This window comes from Ranitomeya variabilis, chromosome 2 (assembly GCF_051348905.1).
Source record: "Ranitomeya variabilis isolate aRanVar5 chromosome 2, aRanVar5.hap1, whole genome shotgun sequence".
In the NCBI taxonomy this organism is placed as follows: domain Eukaryota; kingdom Metazoa; phylum Chordata; class Amphibia; order Anura; family Dendrobatidae; genus Ranitomeya; species Ranitomeya variabilis.
Window position 1 is genome coordinate 530,385,015 of NC_135233.1, and position 19,319 is coordinate 530,404,333.

Below are 19,319 nucleotides of genomic sequence, written 5' to 3' on the forward strand. Positions count from 1 at the left end.
TTCCGCACGATTTTTGAAAAATCTGCAGGTAAAAGGCACTGCGTTTTACCTGCGGATTTACAGCAGATTTCCAGTGTTTTTTTGTGCGGATTTCACCTGCTGATTCCTATTGAGGAACAGGTGTAAAACGCTGCGGAATCCGCACAAAGAATTGACATGCTGCGGAAAATACAACGCAGCGTTTCTGCACGGAATTTTCCGCACCATGGGCACAGCGGATTTGGTTTTCCTTAGGTGTACATGGTACTGTAAACCTGATGGAAAACTGCTTCGAATTCGCAGCGGCCAATCCGCTGCGGATCCGCGGCCAATCCGCTGCCAATCCGCTGCGGATCCGCGGCCAATCCGCTGCCGATCCGCTGCGGATCCGCTGCGGATCCGCGGCCGATCCGCTGCGGATCCGCGGCCGATCCGCTGCGGATCCGCGGCCGATCCGCTGCGGATCCGCGGCCGATCCGCTGCGGATCCGCGGCCGATCCGCTGCGGATCCGCTGCCGATCCGCTGCCGATCCGCGGTCGATCCGCTGCCGATCCGCTGCGGATCCGCGGCCGATCCGCTCTGTGTGCACATGCCATAACCCTACCCCTAACCCTACCCGTAACCCTAACCCTACCCCTAACCCTAGTTCTAACCCTAACCCTAGTGGAAAAAAAAAAAAAAAAAATTCTTTATTTTATTATTGTCCCTATGGGGGTGATAAAGGGGGGGGGGGGGTGTTATTTATTATTTTTTTTATTTTGATCGCTGTGATAGAACCTACCACAGCGATCAAAATGTACCTGTAAGGAATCTGCCGACTGGCAGATTCAGCGGGCGCACTGAGCATGCGCCCGCCATTTTCCAAGATGGCGGCGCCCAGCGAGGAGACGGCCGGACACTGGGAGGATCGGTAAGTATGAAGGGGTGGTGGGGGGGTGGATCGGAGCACAGGGGGGGTGATCGGAGCACAGGGGGGGGGGATCCTGAGCAAGGAGGGAGCGGACAGGAGGACGGGGGAGCCGGCAGGCGGACGGAGGGGACCGGAGGACTAACGGAGGGCTGGGGGGGCGATCGGTGGGTGTGGGGGGGGGTGACTTCAGGTTTTCCAGCCATGGCCGATGATATTGCAGCATCGGCCATGGCTGGATTGTAATATTTCACCAGTTTTTTAGGTGAAATATTACAAATCGCTCTGATTGGCAGTTTCACTTTCAACAGCCAATCAGAGCGATCGTAGCCACGGGGGGGTGAAGCCACCCCCCCTGGGCTGAAGCACCACTCCCCCTGTCTCTGCAGATCGGGTAAAATGGGAGTTAACCCCTTCACCCGATCTGCAGGGACGCGATCCCTCCATGACGCATACGCTGCGTCATAGGTCGGGAAGGCACAGACTTTCATGACGCAGCGTATGCGTCAAAGGTCAGCTGATATTATCTGACAAAACTTGTGACCTGGTGGGCTGATGTAGAGTTTATAGGCGTTGGCGATAACTGAGTCTGACTGCGCATATCAATGAGGTAATCAGCCAGGTGGCAGTTATTTTTAGAAATTGCCTCAGAAATCAGGCCCATTATAAACGTATTGGAAAATTTCCCTATTGAAATGCATTGAGACACTTTTTTCAAACGCAAATTGCGCCAAAACTACAAATCCGATCGACACGAAAAATACTTAGCACACCTCTCAGGAACGCTGGCTTCGAAATGACACCTCACTGGAGTCTGTGAGTTTAGCGGTTCGGGCCGCATTACGTGCGGACTGAATAATAAGAAGAATAAGAAGTTTACCACGGTGGAATAACAGTATAGTGCTTTGTTCCAAAGCACTATAATAAGAAGAAGTTATCCACGATGGAATAACAGTATAGTGCTTTGTTCCAAAGCACTATAATAATAATAAGAAGTTTACCACGATGGAATAACAGTATAGTGCTTTGTTCCAAAGCACTATAATAAGAAGAATAAGAAGAAGTTATCCACGATGGATTAACAGTATAGTGCTTTGTTCCAAAGCACTATAATAAGAAGTTTACCACGGTGGAATAACAGTATAGTGCTTTGTTCCAAAGCACTATAATAATAAGAAGTTTACCACGATGGAATAACAGTATAGTGCTTTGTTCCAAAGCACTATAACTAGATGGGTATTTCCTGAAGGAACTACAGATAGTGCTTTGGAATGGTGCCCGGGCTGCCCCTGCAAGACTTTCACACTTGGGTGCCCCTCAGGCAGTCCGATTTGGTAGGCAGAGTCACTCTGGGTCTGATTTGGTGGGTTGGGTCAATCTGGGTCCTATTTGGTGGGCGGGGTCACTCTGGGACCAATTTGGTGGGCGGAGCCACTCTGGGTCCGATTTGGTGGGGGGGCACCTCAGGGACCGATTTGGTGGGCGGGGTCACACAGGGTCCGATTTGGTGGATGGGGTCACTCTGGGTTCATTTTGGTGGGCCGGGTCACTCTGGGTCCAATTTGGTGGGCGGGGTCACTCTGGGACCAATTTGGTGGGCGGAGCCACTCTGGGTCTGATTTGGTGGGCGGGGCACCTCAGGGACCGATTTGGTGGGCGGGGTCACACAGGCTCCGATTTGGTGGATGGGGTCACTCTGGGTTCATTTTGGTGGGCCGGGTCACTCTGGGTCCGATTTGGTGGGCGGGGGTCACTCAGGGTCCGATTTCGTGGGCGGGGTCACTCAGGGTCCGATTTCGTGGGCGGGGTCACTCTGGGACAGATTTGGTGGGCGGGGTCACTCTGGGACAGATTTGGTGGGCGGGGTCACTCTGGGACAGATTTGGTGGGCGGGGTCACTCTGGGACAGATTTGGTGGGCGGGGCACCTCACGACCGATTTGGTGGGCGGGGTCACTCGGTCCGATTTGGTGGGCGGGGCCACTCAGGGTCCGATTTGGTGGGCGGGGCCACTCAGGGTCCGATTTGGTGGGCGGGGCCACTCAGGGTCCGATTTGGTGGGCGGGGCCACTCAGGGTCCGATTTGGTGGGCGGGGCCACTTGGGGTCCGATTTGGTGGGCTGGGCACCTCAGGTGCCAATTTGGTGGGCGGGTCACTTTAAGAGCTGATATTATCTGCCAAAACCTGTGTCCTAGTGGGGTCATGAAAAGTTCGTAGGCGTTGGCATAGTAACTGGGTCTGACTGCACATATCAATGAGCTAATCAGCCAGGTGGCAGTTGGCAGTTATTTTGAAATTGCCTCAGAAATCAGGCTATTTATAACCTTATGGGAAAATTTCCCTATTGAAACACAATGAGACAATATTTTCAAACGCAAATTGCGCCAAAACTACAAATCCGAATGACATGAAATATACTTAGCACACCTCGCTGGAACGCTGGCTTCGAAGTGACACCTCACTGGAGTCTGTGAGTGCAGCGGTTCGGGCCGCATTAATTGCGGACTGAATAATAATAACTAGATGGGTATTTCCTGAAGGAACTACAGATAGTGCTTTGGAATGGTGCCCGGGTTGCCCCAGCAAGACTTTCACACTTGGGTGCTCCTCAGGCGCTGGTTTGGTAGTTGTAGCCCCTCAGGGTTGAGGCCACTCTGGGTCGTATTTGGCGGGCGGCGCCACTCCGGGTCCGATTTGGTGGGGGGGGCCACTCTGGGTCCGATTTGGCGGGCGGCGCCACCCTGGGTCCGATTTGGCGGGCGGCGCCACTCCGGTTACGATTTGGTGGGCGGCGCCACTCCGGGTCCGATTTGGCGGGCGATGCCACTCGGGGTCCGATTTGGTGGGCTGCGCACCTCGGGATCTGATTTGGTGGGCGGGTCACTTTAAGAGTTGATATTATCTGGCAAAACTGTGTCTTGGTAGAGTTCGTAGGCGTTGGCATAGTAACTGAGTCTGACTGCGCATATCAATGAGCTAATCAGCCAGGTGGCAGTTGCCAGTTATTTTTAGAAATTGCCTCAGAAATCAGGCCCATTATAAACGCATGGGAAAATTTCCCTATTGAAATGCATTGAAACACTTTTTTCAAACGCAAATTGCGCCAAAACTACAAATCCGATCGACACGAAAAATACTTAGCACACCTCTTGGGGACGCTGGCTTCGAAATGACACCTCACTGGAGTCTGTGAGTGAAGCGGTTCGGGCCGCATTACGTGCGGACTGAATAATAATAAGAAGAAGTTATCCACGATGGAATAACAGTATAGTGCTTTGTTCCAAAGCATTATAATAATAAGAAGTTAACCACGATGGAATAACAATATAGTGCTTTGTGCCAAAGCACTATAATAAGAAGTTTACCACGATGGAATAACAGTATAGTGCTTTGTTCCAAAGCACTATAATAAGAATAAGAAGTTATCCACGATCGGATTACAATATAGTGCTTTGTTCCAAAGCACTATAATAACACTGCACAGCACTTCTTTTGGAAAAGCAGCCTATACACTGTTATTCACTATCAAATGCAACTGGAGTAATAATTAAAATATAGCTTTTAATATATACTAGATGGGTATTTCCTGAAGGAACTACAGATAGTGCTTTGGAATGGTGCCCAGGCTGCCCCTGCAAGACTTTCACACTTGGGTGCCCCTCAGGCGCTGGTTTGGTAGTTGTAGCCCCTCAGGGTTGAGGCCACTCTGGGTCCGATTTGGTGGGCGGGGTCACTCTGGGTCCGATTTGGCGGGCGGGGTCACTTTGGGTCCGATTTGGCGGGTGGGGTCACTCTGGTTCCGATTTGGCCGGCGGGGTCACTCTGGGTCCGATTTGGCCGGCGGCGCCACTCTGGGTCCGATTTGGCCGGCGGCGCCACTCTGGGTCCGATTTGGCCGGCGGCACCACTCTGGGTCCGATTTGGCCGGCGGCGCCACTCTGGGTCCGATTTGGCCGGCGGCGCCACTCTGGGTCCGATTTGGCCGGCGGCGCCACTCCGGGTCCGATTTGGCGGGCTGGGTCCGATTTGGTGAGCGGGGCAATAATTATAATAAGACTACAGATAGTGCTTTGAAATTGTGTTGTGCTATCACTTTAAGAGCTGATATTATCTGGCAAAACTGTGCTGGCGTGGTCATATACAGTTCGCAGGCGTTGGCATAGTAACTGGGCCTGACTGCGCATATCAATGAGCTAATCAGCCAGGTGGCAGGTGGCAGGTACATTTCAAATTGCCTCAGAAACCCGGCCATTATAACCTATGGGAAAATTTCCCTATTGAAATGCATTACAATGAGGGGAAAAAACATTTTCAAACGCAAATTGCGCCAAAACTAGAAGTCCGATCGACACGAAAAATACTTAGCACACCTCTTGGGGACGCTGGCTTCGAAATGACACCTCACTGGAGTCTGTGAGTGAAGCGGTTCGGGCCGCATTACGTGCGGACTGAATAATAATAAGAAGAACTAGATGGGTATTTCCTGAAGGAACTACAGATAGTGCTTTGGAATGGTGCCCGGGCTGCCCCTGCAAGACTTTCACACTTGGGTGCCCCTCAGGCGCTGGTTTGGTAGTTGTAGCCCCTCAGGGTTGAGGCCACTCTGGGTCCGATTTGGTGGCCCGGGTCACTCTGGGTCCGATTTGGTGGCCCGGGTCACTCTGGGTCCGATTTGGTGGCCCGGGTCACTCTGGGTCCGATTTGGTGGCCCGGGTCACTCTGGGTCCGATTTGGTGGCCCGGGTCACTCTGGGTCCGATTTGGTGGCCCGGGTCACTCTGGGTCCGATTTGGTGGCCCGGGTCACTCTGGGTCCGATTTGGTGGCCCGGGTCACTCTGGGTCCGATTTGGTGGCCCGGGTCACTCTGGGTCCGATTTGGTGGCCCGGGTCACTCTGGGTCCGATTTGGTGGCCCGGGTCACTCTGGGTCCGATTTGGTGGCCCGGGTCACTCTGGGTCCGATTTGGTGGCCCGGGTCACTCTGGGTCCGACTTGGCGGGCGGCGCCACTCTGGGTCCGACTTGGCGGGCGGCGCCACTCTGGGTCCGACTTGGCGGGCGGCGCCACTCTGGGTCCGACTTGGCGGGCGGCGCCACTCTGGGTCCGACTTGGCGGGCGGCGCCACTCTGGGTCCGACTTGGCGGGCGGCGCCACTCTGGGTCCGACTTGGCGGGCGGCGCCACTCTGGGTCCGACTTGGCGGGCGGCGCCACTCTGGGTCCGACTTGGCGGGCGGCGCCACTCTGGGTCCGACTTGGCGGGCGGCGCCACTCTGGGTCCGACTTGGCGGGCGGCGCCACTCTGGGTCCGACTTGGCGGGCGGCGCCACTCTGGGTCCGACTTGGCGGGCGGCGCCACTCTGGGTCCGACTTGGCGGGCGGCGCCACTCTGGGTCCGACTTGGCGGGCGGCGCCACTCTGGGTCCGACTTGGCGGGCGGCGCCACTCTGGGTCCGACTTGGCGGGCGGCGCCACTCTGGGTCCGACTTGGCGGGCGGCGCCACTCTGGGTCCGACTTGGCGGGCGGCGCCACTCTGGGTCCGATTTGGCGGGCGGCGCCACTCTGGGTCCGATTTGGCGGGCGGCGCCACTCTGGGTCCGACTTGGCGGGCGGCGCCACTCTGGGTCCGACTTGGCGGGCGGCGCCACTCTGGGTCCGACTTGGCGGGCGGCGCCACTCTGGGTCCGACTTGGCGGGCGGCGCCACTCTGGGTCCGATTTGGCGGGCGGCGCCACTCTGGGTCCGATTTGGCGGGCGGCGCCACTCTGGGTCCGATTTGGCGGGCGGCGCCACTCTGGGTCCGATTTGGCGGGCGGCGCCACTCTGGGTCCGATTTGGCGGGCGGCGCCACTCTGGGTCCGATTTGGCGGGCGGCGCCACTCTGGGTCCGATTTGGCGGGCGGCGCCACTCTGGGTCCGATTTGGCGGGCGGCGCCACTCTGGGTCCGATTTGGCGGGCGGCGCCACTCTGGGTCCGATTTGGCGGGCGGCGCCACTCTGGGTCCGATTTGGCGGGCGGCGCCACTCTGGGTCCGATTTGGCGGGCGGCGCCACTCTGGGTCCGATTTGGCGGGCGGCGCCACTCTGGGTCCGATTTGGCGGGCGGCGCCACTCTGGGTCCGATTTGGCGGCCCGGGTCACTCTGGGTCCGATTTGGCGGCCCGGGTCACTCTGGGTCCGATTTGGCGGCCCGGGTCACTCTGGGTCCGATTTGGCGGCCCGGGTCACTCTGGGTCCGATTTGGCGGGCGGCGCCACTCTGGGTCCGATTTGGCGGGCGGCGCCACTCTGGGTCCGATTTGGCGGGCGGCGCCACTCTGGGTCCGATTTGGCGGGCGGCGCCACTCTGGGTCCGATTTGGCGGGCGGCGCCACTCTGGGTCCGATTTGGCGGGCGGCGCCACTCTGGGTCCGATTTGGCGGGCGGCGCCACTCTGGGTCCGATTTGGCGGGCGGCGCCACTCTGGGTCCGATTTGGCGGGCGGCGCCACTCTGGGTCCGATTTGGCGGGCGGCGCCACTCTGGGTCCGATTTGGCGGGCGGCGCCACTCTGGGTCCGATTTGGCGGGCGGCGCCACTCTGGGTCCGATTTGGCAAGCGGGGGCACTCTGGGTCCGATTTGGCAAGCGGGGGCACTCTGGTCCGATTTGGTGGGCTGGGTCCGATTTGGTGAGCGGGGCAATAATGATAAGACTACAGATAGTGCTTTGTAATTGTGCTTGTCACTTTAAGAGCTGATATTATCTGACAAAACTTGTGACCTGGTAGAGTTTATAGGCGTTGGCATAGTAACTGGGTCTCACTGCGCATATCAATGAGGTAATCAGCCAGGTGGCAGTTATTTTTAGAAATTGCCTCAGAAATCAGGCCCATTATAAACGTATTGGAAAATTTCCCTATTGAAATGCATTGAGACACTTTTTTCAAACGCAAATTGCGCCAAAACTACAAATCCGATCGACACGAAAAATACTTAGCACACCTCTCAGGAACGCTGGCTTCGAAATGACACCTCACTGGAGTCTGTGAGTTTAGCGGTTCGGGCCGCATTACGTGCGGACTGAATAATAATAATAAGAACTAGATGGGTATTTCCTGAAGGAACTACAGATAGTGCTTTGGAATGGTGCCCGGGCTGCCCCTGCAAGACTTTCACACTTGGGTGCCCCTCAGGCGGTCCGATTTGGTGGGTTGGGTCAATCTGGGTCTGATTTTGTGGGCGGGGTAAATCTAGGTCCGATTCAGTGGGCGGGGTCACTTTTGGTCCGATTCTGTGGGCGCGGCCACTCTGGGTCCGATTCGGTGGGCGGAGCCACTCTGGGTCCGATTTGGTGGGCGGGGCACCTAAGGGACCAATTTGGTGGGTGGGGTCACTCGGTCCGATTTGGTGGGCTGGGCACCTCAGGGTCTCATTTGGTGGGCTGGGCACCTCAGGGTCCGATTTGGTGGGTGGGGTCACTCTGGGTCCGATTTGGTGGAAGGGGTCACTCTGGGTTTGATTTGGTGGAAGGGGTCACTCTGGGTTCGATTTGGTGGGCGGAGCCACTCTGGGTCCGATTTGGTGGGCGGGGTCACTCTGGGTCCGATTTGGTGAGCCGGGCCCCTCGGGGTCCGATTTGGTGAGCGGGGTAATCTACTATATAATTGTCTAAGGGCACTTCCGTCTTTCTGTCTCACAACACCGCTACGTCATCATCTCATGAGACCGCAATGCACTCTTGGGACCGGAGCGCGCAACAAGCATCGGGTACCGGCCACTCCAGGTGCAACAAGCATCGTGTACCGGCCGCTCTAGGAGGTGCAACAACCATCAGATACCGGCCGCTCCAGGAGGTGAGTATGTAACTTTTTTATTTTAATTCTTTTTTTTTTTTTTTAACAGGGATATGCAGTATACTATGTGACTGGACAATATACTACGTGACTGGGCAGTATAACTACGTGGCTCTGCGCTGTATACTGCGTGGCTCTGCGCTGTATACTGCGTGGCTCTGCGCTGTATACTACGCGGCTCTGCGCTTTGTACTGCGCGGCTCTGCGCTATATACTGCGTGGCTCTTCGCTGTATACTGCGCGGCTCTGCGCTGTGTACTGCGCGGCTCTGCGCTGTGTACTGCGCGTGTCCGTGCTGTATACTGCGTGTGTCTGCGCTGTATACTGCGCGGCTCTGCGCTGTGTACTGCGCGGCTCTGCACTGTGTACTGCACGGCTCTGCGCTGTATACTACGCGGCTCTGCGCTGTATACTGCGTGGCTCTACGCTGTGTACTGCGCGGCTCTGCGCTGTATACTGCGCGGCTCTGCGCTGTATACTGGGCGGCTCTGCGCTGTGTACTGCGCGGCTCTGCGCTGTATACTGCGCGGCTCTGCGCTGTATACTGCACGGCTCTGCGCTGTGTACTGCGCAGCTCTGCGCTGTGTACTGCGCGGCTCTGCGCTGTGTACTGCGCGGCTCTGCGCTGTGTACTGCGCGGCTCTGCGCTGTGTACTGCGCGGCTCTGCGCTGTGTACTGCGCGGCTCTGCGCTGTGCACTGCGCGGCTCTGCGCGGTATACTGCGCGGCTCTGCGCTTTATACTGCGCGGCTCTGCGCTGTGTACTGCGCGGCTCTGCGCTGTGTACTGCGCGGCTCTGCGCTGTGTACTGCGCGGCTCTGCGCTGTGTACTGCGCGGCTCTGCGCTGTGTACTGCGCGGCTCTGCGCTGTGTACTGCGCGGCTCTCCGCTTTATACTGCGCGGCTCTGCGCTGTGTACTGCGCGGCTCTGCGCTTTATACTGCGCGGCTCTGCGCTTTGTACTGCGCGGCTCTGCGCTGTGTACTGCGCGGCTCTGCGCTGTGTACTGCGCGGCTCTGCGCTGTGTACTGCGCGGCTCTGCGCTGTGTACTGCGCGGCTCTGCGCTGTGTACTGCGCGGCTCTGCGCTGTGTACTGCGCGGCTCTGCGCTGTGTACTGCGCGGCTCTGCGCTGTGTACTGCGCGGCTCTGCGCTGTGTACTGCGCGGCTCTGCGCTGTGTACTGCGCGGCTCTGCGCTTTATACTGCGCGGCTCTGCGCTTTATACTGCGCGACTCTGCGCTTTGTACTGCGCGGCTCTGCGCTGTGTACTGCGCGGCTCTGCGCTGTGTACTGCGCGGCTCTGCGCTGTGTACTGCGCGGCTCTGCGCTGTGTACTGCGCGGCTCTGCGCTGTGTACTGCGCGGCTCTGCGCTGTGTACTGCGCGGCTCTGCGCTGTATACTGCGTGGCTCTGCGCTGTGTACTGCGCGGCTCTGCGCTTTATACTGCGCGGCTCTGCGCTGTGTACTGCGTGGCTCTGCGCTGTGTACTGCGCGGCTCTGCGCTTTATACTGCGCGACTCTGCGCTTTGTACTGCGCGGCTCTGCGCTGTGTACTGCGCGGCTCTGCGCTGTGTACTGCGCGGCTCTGCGCTGTGTACTGCGCGGCTCTGCGCTGTGTACTGCGCGGCTCTGCGCTGTATACTGCGCGGCTCTGCGCTGTGTACTGCGCGGCTCTGCGCCGTGTACTGCGCGGCTCTGCGCTGTGTACTGCGCGGCTCTGCGCTGTGTACTGCGCGGCTCTGCGCTGTATACTGCGTGGCTCTGCGCTGTGTACTGCGCGGCTCTGCGCTGTGTACTGCGCGGCTCTGCGCTTTATACTGCGCGACTCTGCGCTTTGTACTGCGCGGCTCTGCGCTGTGTACTGCGCGGCTCTGCGCTGTGTACTGCGCGGCTCTGCGCTGTGTACTGCGCGGCTCTGCGCTTTATACTGCGCGACTCTGCGCTTTGTACTGCGCGGCTCTGCGCTGTGTACTGCGCGGCTCTGCGCTGTGTACTGCGCGGCTCTGCGCTGTGTACTGCGCGGCTCTGCACTGTATACTGCGTGGCTCTGCGCTGTGTACTGCGGGGCTCTGCGCTTTATACTGCGCGACTCTGCGCTTTGTACTGCGCGGCTCTGCGCTGTGTACTGCGCGGCTCTGCGCTGTGTACTGCGCGGCTCTGCGCTGTGTACTGCGCGGCTCTGCGCTGTGTACTGCGCGGCTCTGCGCTTTATACTGCGCGACTCTGCGCTTTGTACTGCGCGGCTCTGCACTGTATACTGCGTGGCTCTGCGCTGTGTACTGCGTGGCTCTGCGCTGTGTACTGCGTGGCTCTGCGCTTTATACTGCGCGACTCTGCGCTTTGTACTGCGCGGCTCTGCGCTGTGTACTGCGCGGCTCTGCGCTGTGTACTGCGCGGCTCTGCGCTGTGTACTGCGCGGCTCTGCGCTTTATACTGCGCGACTCTGCGCTTTGTACTGCGCGGCTCTGCACTGTATACTGCGTGGCTCTGCGCTGTGTACTGCGTGGCTCTGCGCTGTGTACTGCGTGGCTTTGCGCTTTATACTGCGCGACTCTGCGCTTTGTACTGCGCGGCTCTGCGCTGTGTACTGCGCGGCTCTGCACTGTATACTGCGTGGCTCTGCGCTGTGTACTGCGCGGCTCTGCGCTGTGTACTGCGCGGCTCTGCACTGTATACTGCGCGGCTCTGGGCTGTGTACTGCACGGCTCTGCGCTGTGTACTGCGCGGCTCTGCGCTGTGTACTGCACGGCTCTGCGCTTTATACTGCGCGGCTCTGCGCTGTGTACTGCGCGGCTCTGCGCTGTGTACTGCGCGGCTCTGCGCTGTGTACTGCGCGGCTCTGCGCTGTGTACTGCGCGGCTCTGCGCTGTGTACTGCGCGGCTCTGCGCTGTGTACTGCACGGCTCTGCACTGTATACTGCGTGGCTGTGCAATATACTACGTGGACATGCATATTCTAGAATACCCGATGAGTTAGAATCGGGCCACAGTCTAATAATCATAAGACTAAGGATAGTGGTTTGGAATTGTGCTGTACTGTCACTTTAAGAGCTGATATTATCTGACAAAACTTGTGACCTGGTGAGCTGATGTAGACTTCATAGGCGTTGGCATAGTAACTGTGTCTGACTGCGCATATCAATGAGCTAATCAGCCAGGTGGCAGTTATTTTTAGAAATTGCCTCAGAAACCCGGCCATTATAAACGTATAGGAAAATTTCTCCATTGAAACGCATTGAAAGACTTTTTTCAAACACAAATTGCGCAAAAACTACAAATCCGATCGACACGAAAAATACTTAGCACACCTCTCAGGAACGCTGGCTTCGAAATGACACCTCACTGGAGTCTGTGAGTTTAGCGGTTCGGGCCGCATTACGTGCGGACTGAATAATAAGAATAAGAAGAAGTTTACCACGGTGGAATAACAGTATAGTGCTTTGTTCCAAAGCACTATAATAAGAAGTTTACCACGGTGGAATAACAGTATAGTGCTTTGTTCCAAAGCACTATAATAAGAAGAAGTTATCCACGGTGGAATAACAGTATAGTGCTTTGTTCCAAAGCACTATAATTAAAAAGCAACATAAGCATAACCATATGGTTTTGTTTGCTTGTTTGCTCCTTTTGTTGCTATATATATTTTTTTAATTTAAAGCTATATTTAAATTATTGCTCCAATTGGAGTTGTCAGTGAATAGTAATTGTAAGGGTATGTGCACAGGTTCAGGTTTTTTCACGTTTTTTGCGATAAAAACGCTGTAAAAAATCAAACGCATACATTATGCATCCTATCATTTAGAATGCATTCTGCATGTTTTGTGCACATGGTGCGTTTTTTTTCCACGAAAAAAAAGCATCGCGGTGAAAAAAGCATCATGTTCATTAATTTTGCGGATTTTCCACGTTTTTCCCGCAATTCTATGCATTTGGAAAAAAACGCATGAAAAAACGCGTCAAAAACGCATGCGGATTTCTGGCAGAAATGTCCGGTTTTTGTCAGGAAAATTTCTGCAAGAAATCCTGACGTGTGCACATACCCTAATAGTGATAGACAGTGAGACTCAACCACTATACTATATGTAAGCTGGGTTCACACTACGTTATAAACGGGGAGTAACGTAGTCCTTAAGGCCGCCATTATTCCTATGTCGGACGCATCGCTAGCGCATGCCCACAATGGGCATGCGCTTGGGATGTGCTGTCATTGAGTGACGGACCCTGAGACGCGGGCTGCAGCATTTCCGGGTCCGTCACTGCTAGCGCAGATAGAGCTAGCAGATGCTCTATCTGCCCTAGCGTGCTGCCATACCGGCACTTGCGTTTACAGCAGCCCATTACCGTATGTGTTGAACAGGCTGCTGTAAACGCAATGTGAACCTAGCCACTGTGACATGCTTCTCTCAGCTCAGAGAAGTTTTGCAAATACCAATATATAAGATCTCAATATATTTGTTTCTTCCGGTAGTAATGGATGGGGCTTAGATCATTAACTATACATATTCCATGTATATATTTATATATGCACACATTTATGGCATAACGATCCACCCTGAGGGTCAGTCATTGCAGTATAACATAAAGAGAACTGTTGGGTCACGTGAACACAACAACCTTTTCAGGCAGGAAGGCGTTTTTCAAGAGGAAGGTGCTTTAGGCTACTTTCACACTTCCGTCTTTTTAGATCCGTCACAATGCGTCGTTTTGGGGAAAAAAAAGGATCCTGCAAATGTGCCCGCAGGATGCGTTTTTTCCCATAGATTTGTATCCCACATGGACACACGTCGCGTCCGTCGTGCACTGGATGCGTCGGTATTTGGCGGACCGTCGCAGCGAAAAAACGTTCAAGGGAACGTTTTTTCGTACGTCGTGTCCTGCATTTTAAACTGCGCATGCGCGGCCGTAACTCCACCCCCTCCTCCCTGGAAGCCAGCTTTTTAATTATACCATTTCGGTGCAGATACGTTCTTTTGATCGCCCGTTATTGCATTTTAATGCAATGTCGCGGCGACCAAAAAACGTAATTCTGGCGTTTCAATTTTTTTTCTCGCTACGCAGTTTAGCGATCAGGTTAATGCTTTTTTTTATTGATAGATCGGGCGATTCTGAACGCGGCGATACCAAATACGTGTAGGTTTGATTTTTTTTTTATTGATTTATTTTGAATGAGGCGAAAGGGGGGTGATTTAAACTTTTATATTTTTTATTTTTTTTCACATTTTTTTAATTTTTTTTTTTTTACTTTTGCCATGCTTCAATAGCCTCCATGGGAGGCTAGAAGCTGGCACAACGCGATCGGCTCTGCTACATAGCAGCGATCATCAGATCGCTGCTATGCAGCAGAAATGCAGGTGTGCTATGAGCGCCAACCACAAGATGGCGCTCACAGCTACCGGGGATCAGTAACCATAGAGGTCTCAAGGACCTCTATGGTTACTCTGCAGAAGCATCGCTGACCCCCGATCATGTGACGGGGGTCAGTGATGCGCTCATTTCCGGCCGCCCGGCCGGAAGCGCCGGTTAAATGCCGGTGTCTGCGTTTGACAGCGGCATTTAACTAGTTAATAGCGGCGGGTGAATCGCGATTTCACCCGCCGCTATTGCGGGCACATGTCAGCTGTTCAAAACAGCTGACATGTCCCGGCTTTGATGCGGGCTCACCGCTGGAGCCCTGCATCAAAGAGGGGGATCTGACCTCGGACGTACTATCCTGTCCGAGGTCAGAAAGTAGTTAAACACTGCGTCCGCTGCCCACGTTGTGCAGAAAATCACCACTGTCCGTTGGTACGTTGCGCTAACACTTTGTGACGGCCCCGTACCGACGGAAGTGTGAAAGAATTCTTAGGAACCCCTAGGAAACCTTCCTTTTCTTATTTTTTACTTTTTTGTGGGGGGGGATGAATAATTTGAACATTTTCTTTTTTACATTTTTAACCACCATTCAAAAATCAATTCAATTTCAATATGACCGATCATTTGATCAGCAAGTCACTATTACATAGAAATTTCTATGTTCATTCTTGTGAGCATTTTCTGGCTGATTTCTCTTTTTCGGAGCACACATGCCTGAATAAGACGTCGGGTGCTCACAACTTTATAGTAGGGAAAATATGAGCTAACACTGGATGATGTAATAAGCCTGGCAGTAAATAGCAGGATGAGATATTGGTCTATGAAAATACTCCCAAATCACACGCAGAGCCCAAGTACAAACCACAAATCCTCTTCCTCCAGGATCATTCATCACGGACTGTGAAATCATCATGTATGTCCGCATGTGCAGATGAAACCTACATAACCCTTGTTGAGAGTCCAAATATGAGAAGTACTCTGATGTTAAGCTGCCTTACAGCGGTGCTGATTTTTTTTTACTAGGACATTATCTGTATAGTTTATAATACAATCTCTCTACGCCGCGCTCCAAATTATTCTGCAAATGCTATTTTTCTCAGATTTTTATTTTACTAAGTGATTGATGCAAATGAATGAATATAGTGTTCAAATCATGCACTGTTCCGAGAATAAACCTCCCCTGATAACAGCATTTTATTTTTTCAAAACTAAAAATCTCAAAATGTATTGTTCCAAATTATGTACAACAGAATTTCTAAGCATTTTGTAGGTTCTAGAGAATTGAAAATGGTCATTTGTTGAATTTACATCAATAAGGGATCACATTTACTGAAATCAAAAGCATCTTAACAGGCCAAGTTACATGGTAACATAGGGGCCCTTCTTTGATATCACCTTCACAATTCTTGTATCCATTGAACTTGTGAGTTTTTGGAGAGTCTCTGCTTGTATTTCTTTGCAGGACGTCAGAATAGCCTCCCATAGTTGCTGTTTTGATGTGAACTGCCTCCCACCCTCATAGATCTTTTGCTTGAGGATACTCTAAGGGTACCGTCTCACAGTGGCACTTTGGTCGCTACGACGGCACGATCCGTGACGCTCCAGCGTCGCTCCATTATTGCTCCAGCGTCGTAGACTGCGGTCACACTTCGCAATGCACGACGCTGGAGCGATAATTTCATGACGTATTTGCGATGTAGAAGTCATACGGGCATGTCACAATATCGTGCACACCTTTGTTACATGATGCGATCATGCCGCCACAGCGGGACACTTGACGACGAAAGAAAGTTTCAAACGATCTGCTACGACGTACGATTCTCAGCGGGGTCCCTGATCGCAGTAGCGTGTCAGACACAGCGAGATCGTAAGTATATCACTGGAACGTCACGGATCGTGCCGTCGTAGCGACCAAAGTGCCACTGTGAGACGGTACCTTAAGGTTCTCAATAAGGTAGAGGTCAGGGGAAGATGGTGGCCACACCATTAGTTTATCTCCTTTTATGCCCATAGTAGCCCATGACTCAGAGCTATTCTTTGCAGCATGAGATGCTGCATTGTCATCCATAGCAAAATCCTCTTCATGCATGACAGTTCTTTTTTCGTTTGTACCATGGAAGAAAGTGGTCATTCAAAAACTCTATATACTTTCCTGAAGTCATTTTCCTACCCTCAGAGACCCTAATAGGGGCTTCCCACCTCTCTCCCCATGATTCTGGCCCAAAACATGACACGGCCATGTCCATGCTGAAGTCGCAGCCTTGTTAGAACATGGTGGCCATCCACTACTCCATCCATCTGGACCATCCAGGGTTGCACGGCACTCCACAGTAAACAAGAATGTTTTAAAATTAGTCTTTATGTACAGTATGTATTGGCCCACTTCAACCCTTCCTGCTTGTGAGCAATGTTTAGGGGTGGCTGAATAGCAGGTTTATGCAAAACTGCAAGCCTCTGGAGGATCCTACACCTTGAGGTTTGCAGGACTCCAGCAGCTTCAAATACCTGTTTGAAGCTTTGTAATGGTATTTTGGCAGCTGATCCCATAAATGAATGTATCTGGCAGAAACCTTCCTCATTATGCCTTTATCAGCCACAACCTCTACACAGCACGATGATCACGCTTAAATGGTGCATCCTCATAGTGAAGACATTGGGGGATTCAGAAATCTGCAGTCACACAGAATGACTGTAAAATTGTTAATTTAGACCAAACAAACGCTTTTTTTGTAAAATATCTAATGTTTTTATACCTTGGCATTTTACACCATTTGATACTTTTCTGCACTAGAGAGATCCATTTTCTTTCCCATATTGCTTGAAACCTGTGGTTTGCTTAATAATGTGGAATGTCGTTCTTAAAGGGATTTTCCCAAGAAAAAATGTAATTCTAATCAACATTTTAATCAATAGATCTTTGAATAATAATAATTTCCACAATTGAATGCATTTTAAAAAAAATGTCCCTATTGCTGTGTACTGTGTAATGTCTGACCGTACAGGAACATGGTCTGATCATACACAGCTCCTGGGCGGGGGGGAAGCAAAGAGAGGATAAGCACACCTGGGGATCACAGCTGATCTTTCTTTGAGGTAAAACATTGATTAAAAACAGGCAGGGAAAGGTTTTACCTAAAAAAAAATCAGCTGTGATCCTGTGTTGTCCTGTCTGTATATTCTCTTTGCTTCCCCCCTGCCCAGGAGCTGTGTATGATCAGACCATGTCCCTGTACGGTCAGACACAGCCTTTACACAGTACACAGCAGGGCACATGTATAAGATTATCTCAGAACAGGAGCATCTTTTTAAACACATATAACTGTGGAAATTATTATTATTCCAAGATATATAGTTAAAATGTACTTTTGTTTGTGAGAAAACTAATTAAGGCTATGTGCGCACGTTGCGTATTTGCTTGCAGAAATTTCTGCAAGGTTTCTGCATCTCTTGGCAGCAAAAACGATGCAGAAAAATATGCTGCATTTTTGCATGAATTTTTTCCTGTGCATTAAATGGGTCAAAAACGCAGGCAAAAAAGCAAAAAGAATTGACATGCTGCAGAAAAAAACGCACTGCAAATACGGACAGAAATTTATGGATCATGTGCACAACACTTCAGGATCGTAAATGAATTACCATGCGTAATTATTTCATTGCGTTTTTGGACCATTTATGAGCGGAAAAAAAGCAGCAAAGACGCATCAAATACCCAACATGCGCACATAGCCTTAGTAGATTTCCTTTAATTGAGCTGATGTGGCAAAATAAGTATCACAGGTGTTTGAGGTTGATAGCAGGGATCCAAAGACCATGAGACACAATACCATCCATGAGTCTCCCACGTCAATACCAGGCACTGCACCCGGCACTCAGGAGCGGAGCGTGTGGCTACATGTATTGCTATGCGGCCGCACGCTCTGATCTCAATGCCGGGTTCAGTGCCGGGTATTGACGTGCGAGACTCATCCGAGTTTCTCGCATGTGAGTGCGAGCCCAAAACTTACATCTTTATAACCCCTATATCGAATTTCTATAATAATCTGTAAGGCGGTGTATATGCCATACTAAAGTACAGGACAGGTTGAGACAACCCTTCAGGCTTTTGTGACATCTGCACATAGGACAGGCTACCTGTTTGGAATATCGCCGACTGTCAAATGCTGGTTCCTCCTGCAGAGAAGAAAGTTTTTTGTCATTAGATGTAGAAATCAGATAGCAATGGATGTCAGATGCAATTTAGCCAAACATGTGTAAGAGAAATAAGAAAACAACTGCACAAAAGAGAAAAGGTGATAAACTATTATATTACGGGGAAAACAAACATCTGCTAAGACATGTCAGGAGACTGGACAAGTCCTCTTTTAGGGCTACTTAACAAAAGTTTCCTCAAGCACAGTAGCAATTCTTGGGACCATATTAAAAACAGGAAACTTTGCATGTTTTCATTAATCTGCAAATTATGAGAAAAGCAACATTATAAGATACTGGATGCAAAAGTAAAAATGATACACTATGGAATAAGAAAAAAACCTCATTAGGCAGGGCCTGTATTTTTAAACACAAACATACTTTGATGAGAAAAAATGAAAAACTAAACAAACAGTAACTTTTCCACTGATGAGGTTACAGGACCCTCTCAGAGGAGACATAAATAGGAATGACTGAGGCTGCACTGATCCAACAAACCTCATTTTCTTCCGTGTTCGAGATTCCATTATCCAAAATATTATTGCTGAAACAAAAGTAAAAAATGGAAATTCAAATGTCAATATCATTTTCTTAGTGGATGTTCAGTCAGCTTCCCGCTCCCACTTGTCAACATAGAATTACAGCGGCAGAAATTATAGGTAAGGATATGCTCGCTCAGTTTCAATTGTATATTTTATGCATGTCCCTGTCACACAAGTGTGGCAAAATGTAAAGTGAAAACTTTCCATCCAGGTAGAATTTAGCCTGAAAAGCGCTGGTTATTAGCTATGAATGTCACACAGCATAAGCCCTCATACACTAGCAAGTGATGGGAGCCAGTATGGAGACACTCGAGTCCCTGCAGCTCTACAGAGGCGTCCTCTCTAAGTGCCTCCATACCACGCTTTATTACAGGTGAGCTCCCCTAGAAGGGAACAGATCTCTAGGATATGGCAACTGATGGAGATGAAACCGTCCAGAATCATATGCAATCTAGAATGGGAGATGTAGAAATACTCCATAGACTCAGAGGTTTGTGTTGTCCTAGCGTAAGAGGGGA

At 51.9% G+C, this 19,319-nt stretch overlaps 1 protein-coding gene across 2 annotated transcripts in view; it reads right to left on the reverse strand.

Annotated features, from left to right (window-relative positions):
* Positions 1-19,319, reverse strand: part of LOC143806981 (solute carrier family 13 member 1-like) — a 143,479-nt gene that overhangs the window by 67,029 nt on the left and 57,131 nt on the right. For both annotated transcript variants that reach the window (XM_077288093.1, XM_077288092.1), the window contains exons 6-7: positions 18,758-18,803; positions 18,203-18,241 (exon numbers count right to left, since the gene is read on the reverse strand). In XM_077288093.1, the coding sequence (XP_077144208.1) occupies positions 18,203-18,241; positions 18,758-18,803 (85 nt within the window). The remainder of the gene's footprint in view (positions 1-18,202; positions 18,242-18,757; positions 18,804-19,319) is intronic.